The sequence below is a fragment of the Clupea harengus genome, chromosome 19 (genome assembly GCF_900700415.2).
Source record: "Clupea harengus chromosome 19, Ch_v2.0.2, whole genome shotgun sequence".
Lineage (NCBI taxonomy): Eukaryota > Metazoa > Chordata > Actinopteri > Clupeiformes > Clupeidae > Clupea > Clupea harengus.
In genome coordinates, this window is record NC_045170.1 from 12702487 (window position 1) to 12713690 (window position 11204).

At 42.9% G+C, this 11204-nt stretch overlaps 1 protein-coding gene across 1 annotated transcript in view; it reads left to right on the forward strand.

Moving 5' to 3' along the window:
- The window catches only part of pvrl2l (PVR cell adhesion molecule related 2 like), a 99127-nt gene extending 91397 nt beyond the window's left edge, over positions 1–7730 (forward strand). Inside the window, exons 7-10 of the mRNA XM_031586709.2 lie at positions 1–11; positions 411–468; positions 1108–1188; positions 4539–7730. The exon at positions 1–11 is cut by the window's left edge and continues 125 nt beyond it. Of these exons, the coding sequence (XP_031442569.1) occupies positions 1–11; positions 411–468; positions 1108–1188; positions 4539–4733 (345 nt within the window). The 3' untranslated portion in view covers positions 4734–7730. The remainder of the gene's footprint in view (positions 12–410; positions 469–1107; positions 1189–4538) is intronic.
- Positions 7731–11204: the final 3474 nt, after the last annotated feature.

Consider the following 11204-nt stretch of genomic DNA (forward strand, 5'->3'; position numbering starts at 1 on the left):
GAGAGTGACGAGTAAGTAACTTTGTCTTTGAACTTTGTTCCAGTGTTGAAGCACACACACTCACACTCACACTCACACTCACACTCACACTCACACTCACACTCACACGCACACGCACACACACACACACACACACACACACACACACATACACATACACACACACACACACACACACACACACAGATATATACTCAAATACACATTGTACATGAACCCATACTGTGCTCAGTAATGCACACATCAACACACACACATTCAGGCAGTTCATCTAAATGATGTTAGCATTCATCTGTGTTTCTTCTCTGTCTTCAGAGGGTGTTCATAAATATGTAAAGTGCCAGTAAATGGCGATGCTCATGAAAACAACTTATGACTGTTTTTTTCCCCCGACTCTCTCCTCCAATCAGTGCACCCCCGAAACACAAGCCCCCTCCTCCTGCCAAGGCTGGCAGCTCTACGGAGATGGTGAGTGTATGTCTGTATGTCTGTATGTCTGTCTGTCTGTCTATTTGTCTGTCTGTCTGTCTATTTGTCTGTCTGTCTCAGATTTTCTGTCAGATGATTTTGTGGTGCCGTTTTTCTATAGCGAAGCTGTCACACCACAAAAACACAGTGAGATTGCGCATACAGATTTATTTAGCGTGTGTTCCCTAGAGAAGTTGAGAAAGAAGGATGAATACTGTAGCTAGGCATGCAGCAGTGCGCTGGATTTGATCTGAATCATGAATCAGAGCATGAGGACTTTTTGCATGAAATGGGGGAATAAGAAACAAGGGGAGAGCGAAAGAGAGAGCGAGAGAGAGAGCGAGAGAGAGAGCGAGAGAGAGAGAGAGCGAGAGAGCGAGAGATGGAAGGAGGGGAAATGCATTCTGCTCTCATTTTTTAATGGCAAGGAGCCTCGGGATGTGGGGTTAAAATGGGGTTAATGTGTACTCATGTAAGAGTGTTTGTGTGGGGGTGTGTGTATACATATGCGTATGTGTATGCACTCACATGTGTGAGTGTGTGTGTGTGTGTGCATGAGTGTATATGTGCATCTATCTGTGTGTGTGTGTGTGTGTGTGTGTGTGTGTGTGTAACTCTGTCCCCTCTCTGTGCTTTCAGCTGAACAAGCCCCAGGACCCAGTGACAGAGACCCAGCCACTCAGTCACATCTACTATGAGACCGGCGGCGAGCCCGTCACTGTAAGTGCCCCTGTTATGACCTCTGAACTCTGACATTTCACCTCTTGCAATATAATCTGTGTTCCCAGACTCTCTCTTTATCCAATAATGACCCAAAATAACATATATCCTTAGTAATTACACCATCCAGTAGCTTTAGCATAAAGAAACGTAAGTAGGGGGCTATGTCTTGTTCTTGGTATTTGATCAGTAGCCTGTGATTGTGTACGTATTTGCATAATTTATAATTGTGCATAATCTCTGCTCCTACAGTAAATGTGTATTATTAGGATGCAGAAATGATAATATTCTGGCTGCCAGGATGGCTTTCCCTCATTAGGGCTTAAATCACTTCCCGGTGCGTATTTAAGTGTGTGTGTGTGTGTGTGTGTGTGTGTGTGTGTGTGAAGATGGAGCTTAGTTTGAATCCACACACACATCGATTGTAATGTCAAGGGACATCACACCTAATTATAGTTTTTCTCCGTGGCTTTGGTGCAATTCTCCGATCAAAATGAAAACTCTCAAAACCGTTTGTTCAACCTCCACATTATCTAGTCATGTGCACACATCATAACAGCAATTTCTCATTCTTTTGAACGTTTTGCAAATGCTTCTGCCACGCATACGCATTCATGCAAAAAGAGTATGTACGATTGTCTGCTGTTCAATCTAACAGTCTTCAGTTTCAGTGGCATGGTGTTTTTGGAATGTTTGCTATATCACTTGTCATTCAAGCCTTAATTGTTGACATGTGATTGATGAGGATTGATTCAATTTGTTCCAGTGCAGAAAATGAAAACCTCATAGGCCTCCAGGCCAGAGTGGGTGTGCCAGGCTAGCATAAGTGAAAATCCAGAACAGTAACAGGTTGACACTACATCAGACAAACAATGTGTTCTGTCTTATTTTGTTTACAGAACACTACATCTTACCTTCCTCGAAATCGTCCACAGTGATCTCATTCATTAGAATAAAAGGGGGTTTGTACTGTAGGAGGCAGCATGCCAAATTACCTACAGTATGTGGTAATTTGGATCGATCTAAACTTTGCCCACAAAAACAACCTTAGGAAATTTGGTGGACTCAAAAGAATGCATATTACTGTTCTATCTTAGTACTGTATCCAATGGCAAGGTTCTTTTCTGAAGGAAGGTGAAATGTCCATGGTCATCATGATCGGATAACATTACTTATCTCTCAAAGAATGTATGTGACATGCAGAATTGCCCCATTGTTTCTCAATAGGTTATATTTGTTGCTGTCTGTTGTTGACTGTCCAGTCTCTCAAGTGATTTTCTGCTTTCTGCTACGATATTCTTCAATCGCTTGGTGCTGGGTTGAGTTGAAATTGTTGTCAGTGACATGAATAGCGTTCAACTTGCTAAAAAATAATGTTCAGTTATTTGGAAACGTGCAATAATCTGATCTGGTCGTACATTACTGTGAGTGAAAGAGATAGTAGAAAGTAGAAAGCACATTTGTAAATAAGGAATACACTTTCAGGATATCATTTTATATTGACAACGTGGCTATGCATTTTGTCACAAACCATAACAAAAAGACTGGCATTTGGTGGTACTGACATTTTCATTGATGTGATTATTTACTTCTGAGACATAAACTAATCATTTTGAGTGAGTTGAGATTGTTCAGAGAAATGCACTTTACTCTTTTTTAAATGTTAAGGATCATTTAAACAATGTACCAAAGTGACTAAGAAAACATTTGAGATGGATGTTCTCAACTGCAGGATCACTTCAACAACACTTTTCAACAATGCTGTCGCATTACCAGCAAACAATCTACTGTACCATGTCTCTGTCTCTCCAACCAGACAGTGTCTCTCCAACCTCTATCTCTCCAACCAGATAGAAGTGTTCAACGCGTTTCAAAGCAAAATACTCATTAATTGATTTTTGCGCTAGCTGTGTTGACTTGCCCCTCTGTTTTGTTTGAGAGTGCAAGTCTGACACTTCATGCTCATTATTTAATCTGCAAACAAGCTCCTGTTCACTATGCGCGGCTCAAGCACTTTCCCGCTACCCCTTGCAGTACAATGGCACGCCAATCAAAGTCTAGTGCCAGGGTGATATTGCTCCTCGTTGCCAGCGTCGAGTGAGGATCGTGCTCTCAAGATCGCCCGTACGCATTCCTGTAATTACCTTGCATGTATGCATGCTGCCAATTATGCAATTTGAATGCCACTTTTGCGAGTGCAGCCCACCAAGCGGCACTTAAAGGAGTCGCTGATTATCATACATGCCCACGTTTTTGCGTCAGGCATGCGAAGGAGGACGTGGCCTCAATGAAGATGCATAATTACGGCGACGTATTCCTGTTATGGATTCTGTTGCCCTGAGCAACATAGTTGGTTTAAAAAAAAAAGGTGAGCATCCAGCTATGTGGAGTGGTGTGCTTGAGACGGAAGAAGGAATTCGATGAGGATTCCTGGTGTGTGGAAAGGGCAGTGATGCATGAATCATAGGGATCACATGAACTGTGAATCATGTGAACCATGGGAATGATAGGGAAGGGATGTGATGGGCTACGCTGCCGCCAGCACTAACTCTGCTGATGGGGGGGGGGGGCGTTCGGGGAGATTAATGTGATGAGCCAGTTATTTCATCTCCGCTGATAGCCGTACAGGCAATTACCAGCCCTCCCCTGCTGCGGTGCACAGCCCGTCACCAGCAGACAGGCGGGAGGCGGCGCTGATTGCAGACCTGCCCCTCCTCGTCGTACAGTCGTGAGAGACTGTTAGTCCCTATCATGTTAGAACTGAACTGAGACTTGCTGTTCGTCGTCTTACAGTTGTGAGAGACTGTTAGTCCCTATCATGTTAGAACTGAACTGAGACCTGCTGTTCGTCGTCTTACAGTCGTGAGAGACTGTTAGTCCCTATCATGTTAGAACTAAACTGAGGCCTGCTGTTCGTCGTCTTATAGTCTTGAAAGACTGTTCGTCCCTGTTGTGTTAGAACTGAACTGAGACCCGCCCCGCCTCACCTTATCGCCATGAGACACTGTTCATCTCTGCTGTGTTAGAACTGAACTGAGATCTGCTCCTCCTCTCACTATAGTGATGAAAGGCTGTTAGTCTCTGCTGTGTTAGAAACTGAACTGAGAGCAACAGTTGTATGAATCTTTGTTTTCAGACAGTTGTTGACATTTGTTTCTAAAGTGCCCTGGGAATGGCAACTGAATGTGTGTCCTGACTGAAGACCTGTGTATGTCAGAGCTGACACGAGAACAGGCTTAAATGTGTGCTTTCTCTCTCTCTCTCTCTCTCTCTCTCTCTCTCTCTCTCTCTCTTTCTCTCTCTCTCTCTCTCTCTCTCTCTCTCTCGCTCTCTCTCGCTCTCTCTGACAGGACCTGGATGATGAGGACCACGCTGGAGCCCCGGCCAACGGCAGCGGACCGGGAATGTGGGATGGCACGGCACTTGCTCCCGCCGACCACGACGCACCTGACGACTCCTTCCCAGAAGGCACGGAGCCCCCGCTGCCTAACAGTGCCGCGGTGGCGCGCGGCGAGAGCTTCATGTCCGAGCCCATGCTGGTGTAGAGCCCGCGGGCCCCCCCAACACACTGCCACCCAACCCCCCCCCCCCCCCCCCCCCCCTCCGCAAGCCCGCCAAGCACCCATCTCGCCCATACCCACCACAACTGTGCAGGGGCCTGCTACAGCTGCGGATGTGTACCCCCCCCCCACCCCACCCTTCTTCTCTAGCCTCTTCTGATGCTGTCCAACCCCTCTATTCAGTATTGCCAACTTCCCCACCATTTCCACCCAGCTAAACGTGACACCAATGCAAAAAAAACGCAGGACAGGTTGAATGTTTATTGCAACTTCCCTGAAGCTAAGCATGAATCCCTGATGGTGCCTACAAGGCCTGTCTGTCTGGCGCGTGGCATACGCTGAATGCTGAGAGTTGACAATACTGAGTACGGATTAATTGTCGATAAACTGTATATCTTTTAACAAGGGTTTACACACACACACTGCAAAGCACACAGTCAATTACACCTACCCAATCATAAGAGACCATAATTGCTGCCAGTTTTTAAAGTGCTCTGCAGTGTAAGAGTATTCTAGGTGGTGAATGTGTACAGCATATACTGAGAGGCATAACAATGCTAAGAGGTTGTTTATCCATGCACTCAACATTAAGAGCTACATAAGAGCCCTCTCTACGGACATCATTTGGTGATATCAAACTAGTATATGTTGTACATTTTCACAGTTTAAAAACTATTATTATTTGAGGTATTAGAATGTTTTGATTTAGTCTTTTGGGTGATGGGACAGCATAACCAAATTGTTTAATTATTTTAAGTTTCTCAGCTAAACATGGGAGGGTGTCAAATGATGAGTTTTGTAAATACTAATAAGAAGTAATATATATTGTCAGGTACATATGTGCACAGAGTGAAGAAAAACACACCAACAAAATGAAACAAAAATAACAATGCCATTGTTGTATGAAATGAAAAAGTGTGCTTTTTATTTTAACGGGTATATTCTGGTTGTATGCTGGTGTTTTCAGTATGGAAATGACTTGGACTTCAATTCTATATAATATGCATGGCATGATTGATGGGTTTTTAAAGAAAATAACTCAAATGTGGACGCATCTGCTATTGTCCATGGGCGTTGTGGTATCTCTTTCGTTTTGGTCTCTCCCATCTCCGCCTCTCTACTTCTCGCTCTATTCCTATTGCAGTCAAAGCACAAATGGTGGAACAATAACAAAAAAATAAGTTGTGGGGAACCCAAAAAAAACAAGTTGTGAGAAATAGTACCTCCTGTCCTTGAAGAGGTTTTTCTTTTCACCCTATCTTTCTTTCTTTTTCTTGAGGGAGCAGCAGAATTGGCAGTGTTGACTCGTACATCGAATGTAACGCATCCTCTCATAGACACCGCAGTCAGTTAGCACGCTTTTCCACGCCATTTTGTTTACGCCAAAGCCAACAGGTTGGAGTCGGGCTATGTTTAGAGTGGATACCCTCCCCTGTGTCTACCAACGGCTCATCCAGCCAAAGTGGGGGTGAATCCTGTTGAAGTTCAGTATTGATCCTGTTGAGCTGTAGCATGCCTCTCTATGAGCAAACGGGTCATGGAGCGTCTGTTGTGGGATGTACAGTCCGGGCTGCATGAATGTGTGTACGGGGTACAGTAGTGATAAGATACACAGAGGGACAGAAGCACACGTCTCCAAAACACATAGATAGATAGATGGATGGATGGATTAATGGACTGATGGATAGGTGAGTGGAGACCAGTGGATGAGATGAATACATCAGCAAGTAATTCCACCGACCCATCTCACAGATAACTGTAGAACTAGACAGTTGACCTATAGCACAATTGATATATCCATCAAACGCATGGCTTGGCATCCCTCTCTCTCTCTTCACCATACACGACGCACGCACACCCTAACATTATTTTTAATCAAGTATATTTTCTCAGTGACACTTTATTTTTTCTCCTTTCATGGGGCTGTCGAAAAGTCTGCATGCTGCACAGTTACCCGGGAGCTTGTATATAAAACGCGCTGGATGGGTATGTGGCTTCGATCAACCGGCAGTATCAGACAATCACCGCATTGCACACACCCCCTAAAGATGGTCAAAGGGAATAAGTTATATTTCTATCCTTTCCCTCATTTTGAACTGTGATATTCTGTTTTAAAGATGTAGTTTTTTTTCGTTAAGATGTACTATATGCTATATATAATTGTTCCACGCTGTTGAGTGTACGTTTGTGATCCTAAAGTGGATAAAATGTATTACTGTACCGATTCCAAGAAAATTTTCAACGACAATCATTTGTGACAAAGAAAATAATGATTAAGGGTATTGTCAGCTACTCGCTTTGTCTTTATCTTGAGTTGCTTTTTTTTTAGTTGACGAAACCATGTTATCAGTCTTTAATTAAATTAATTTCATAGGAGTTTAAGAAGGCATTGCTTGTCCCTGCCTCCTATCCCATAAGGTTTTATGTTCAGGACATTCTAAAACGCTTAACGTGGCTTAATGTTCCAAAACCTAATGTTCCAACTTTTTGACAAGTGTTGATGACAAGAGATGTCCGAGAGAAATGTGGTTATCATTGATCGCTTTTTCGGAACATTATGCTAAGTTAAGCCTTTTCACGTCAAGTGTTGTAGAATGCCTACGTTCTGATGCCAAAAACACAAACTGTGATTATTAGATAACACCCGCCGGTATTGCTTCTCTCCCACCTTGTCAGATTGTGCTTACCTGCTTCAGTGTCAACAACCAAACGTGCCTTGGTCACCTTTACGTTTAGCTCTTAAAATGACGCATTGCATATTCTCTTAAATTTTACACAAAGGTCGGAGTTACTATGCTCAGACTGCGTGACAAATGCCAGACACTGGAGATCATCGTGATTGTAATTTTTTACGTGTTTTATGTTACATTTTGCTATGTTTATTTCTGATTGATCATTTGTTTTGTATGCATTTTCAAAAGAAATATCTGTTCTGTTTTATTGACTGTTCATGGTGTTGTCCAATAAAATGTGTAAGCTGTATCGGATCGTCCTTGCTTCCAGACCACTTGAATAACAAGCGTAATTTGAGGGCCAGGTTGGAACATACGTTTTTGCACCCATAGGCATGGAAACTCTTAAATCTATCTCTGCACCTTGTCTACACAATAATGTTCTCGGTATTCCATCCGTAATTTAACTACATTATACCAAACATTTTGAAATGAAACAGCATGTTTTAATTTCCTCGTATGCCGTTATGAGAGGGTATATTTATAATTGCTGATCAAACTATGCCGTTTCCATGACCTTTCGAGCAGGCTGTTGCCCAACTGTTCTTGTCGACTTTCCAGCCTTTGTAGCCTGTTCTGTATTCTGCAACACACCCGTTGAGGAGTTTAGTCCTACGTTTCTTTATCCTATAAGGTCAGAGTTAGGATTGAGGTCATGTAGGACTGCTCTGATATGACTGCAAGTCCGCATGTAGTGCGTGTTTCGCCATTTCTTCACTGTGAAGAAGACTTCGGCTCTTTAATGCCTGTCATAACACCGGGATCAGTTCTTTAGATCCGTCATTTTGTTTCCCATCTTTTCCGCTAACCCTAAGGGAAGCAACCGGCAGAGTAAAGACAGGTGGATGGTCTGTCAAAGCCATCACACACTGTTGTAGCCTACTTCAGTCACGTTGTTCGTCACTGCCAACAAGGCCTCTGTAGCCCCCCTCCTTCGCCTGCTGTTTGATGTAGGCGTGCAGCGATGCCTGGATATCATCTCCTAATTAGCACGCTACAAAACTCCCACAAGCCATTACTGATCTAAAGCTCGTTCTGATTGATGGTCCCTGCCTAAGATCTTCAAATACCTGGATGAACCTCGATGAGCACATCTGGGATTCTCAAATGGAAGAAAAGAGGGATAATTAAAATATCAATCCAGGGGAATTTGGAGAGGAGCCAAGGGTGTATTTTTGTTTAACCTTTGAATGTGTGTGTTTAAAGTAATCCAGCAGGAGTTGGTCCTGCATTGTAGCCTTCAGTCATAGCAGCCCACTCCTCTTCTCCTCAGGAATCTTTGGCCATTTCTGACAAAACCTCTTTGGAGACCTGTCACCACATATTCGTTAGCTCCTTGCTTAATTAATGATTCGGATCCTGGGGGCCTCCGCTTGACGAGATGCTTTGTGAGCAGGGAGATTGCTGGGTGTCATGAGCGGTCACATCAGTGCTGCGATGCACAAGGAAGTGACGGATAGGGGGGGGGGGGGGGGGGGGTGCTGGAGAGGGGTGATTAAATGTTTATCATAATAATTTGCAATCAGAGATGGAGGAGGGATGGATCCTTCTGCTCGCAGTTGTCCACAGTTTAACCTTTGACTGCTCAATCTGATTCGGGGGGGGGGGGGGGGATGAAAGAGAGAGGAAAGATCTCATAGGGCTGGAGGGGAAGTGGTGGAGAGAGTGTGGTTAGCAAGGAAGAAAGAGGACAGAATGCCCAGGGTAAAAGAGTAATATAGAGAAAGAACACAAAAGGTAGAAAATAGTGCCCTCTGCTGGTAGTACTAAAAAAGAGAAACTTGACACACAAAAGTGAGACACTTTAAGATGTCTGAATAGCTGCAACACCTACCTGAGCCCAAATACATACATACGTTTATGAACATCCTTTCTGATTGTTATTAAAATGACTGTGGTCTAAACAACTCCCAACTAAAATAACCTAAACCTCTGCTTGTCATGACAGTTTGCACACTAGATATAGAGAATGAAAAATGGACCTGGTTGATATCCCGTTCTTTTTACACGTCAACCTCAACTGTGGCTCAACTGGTGGAGCAAAGCAGTCTTGCTCAATTCTTGCTTAAAATACATATTGGGACATGCACCTGTTATTGTACTGGGAGTTTGAAATGAAAATGGCTTCACATGATACAAATGTAAATGTTTCAATGCATCAATCAAGGGCTTTGGTACCTTATCAGATGAGATGTCTATCACAGTGGAGGAAGCACACATGTGACCCCTTTGATGTGTGCCACATGAATCCACAGCGATGTGCACAGAGGCGCATGTGGATGTGCCTGTCCGGGCTTCTATCATGTGCCGTCTGTGGTGGTGTTTTTATGATGTGTTACAGGGTAAGTGGTTTAAACCCACTTACATCACCCTCCTCTTTCAGGCCTTGAATAGGAACATCTTAGTATTTTTTTCCCTCCTTTTTTTTTTTTTGGTAATGCCCAGAAAGGCTTGGCATCAAAGAAGCAGGGGACTTGCATCAGTCACAGATGAAAGCACGAATATTACAGGCAGTCTTTACAAAAAGATGAAATGAAAAATGGAGGAAGGGGAAGAAGAAAGAAAATGAGCGTATGACTCCATCCCTGTCTGAAGTATGTCCTAATGGAATAGGTTAAACTCATGAATTGATTAAGTTAAGCATAAATAAAAGCCACAGTTGCTCTTCCCATCATCTCACTTTCAGTGGGTTTAAATACAGTCTAAGGTTTCATGGATGATGACACATGGAGTACTGTGTACATGTCTGTGAAAATGCATACGAGCGTTTATTTTCAAATATCTTTCACCTTCTAGGATCGTTCAAAATGCTTTGAAATACCAAGTGCAATTATACTGTGACTTTGTGAGGAAACGGAGAAAGACATACAAATCTAAGGGAGAAAAAGAAATGATGAACACTGTAAGAGTATCTTTATTTGAAATGATGTACACAACTCGTAATTTTATTGGAAATGATGAACACAACTATAATTTTATTTCATTGTTTAGCACTACTGCATGTGTCTCAGACTGTAGGAGAATCTGAAACAGGTCCATGTCAGGTCAGGTTGACTAGAACCATTCCGGGTTCCGCAAAGTTCTGGACAGGAAACTCAGGAACTAAAGAGCAACATGTTGATTGTGGTTGACATGAAGCTCCATATTATGATGGGTGCTTAAATAGCCCACCAGGACAGTTCCAGTACCAAAGTTTGCATATATAGAGTTCCTCATGGGTTCTTTGAATTAATAAGGTTCAAGAAAGAACCATTCCCTCATAAAGAACCTATGGTCAGTCAGAAATGTTCTTGTTGCTTCTAACGCAAAGCCACAGCAACATCCATCCAAGCAAATAAATAGATGAATTCATAATAATGAAATTCCAAACAGATGTGTAAAATAAGTCCTGTGTGAATAGGTCGTAATACATAATGCAAGCTGCTCTTGTTATCTGCAAAGACTGCAGAGTCAGTGCAAAGGTCAAGGCCTACAACACTAGCAGATGCAAATTGAGTTTGCGTTGATGCGCTTTGTTAAAAAATAGCAACACTGAAAGCAAAACAACTCAGAAAACATGACAAGTATTCTCTGGCATACAGTAAATACATTCCATCATCAAACACAACTGCGTGTCATAGAAGACATCTCATTTTGACCAATTAATCTCACTACAAGCCTCTAAAAGAGATGGTCAGGAGGTAGAATTGCTTGACCTGGCTTGTTTTCCATTGATCACACTCTG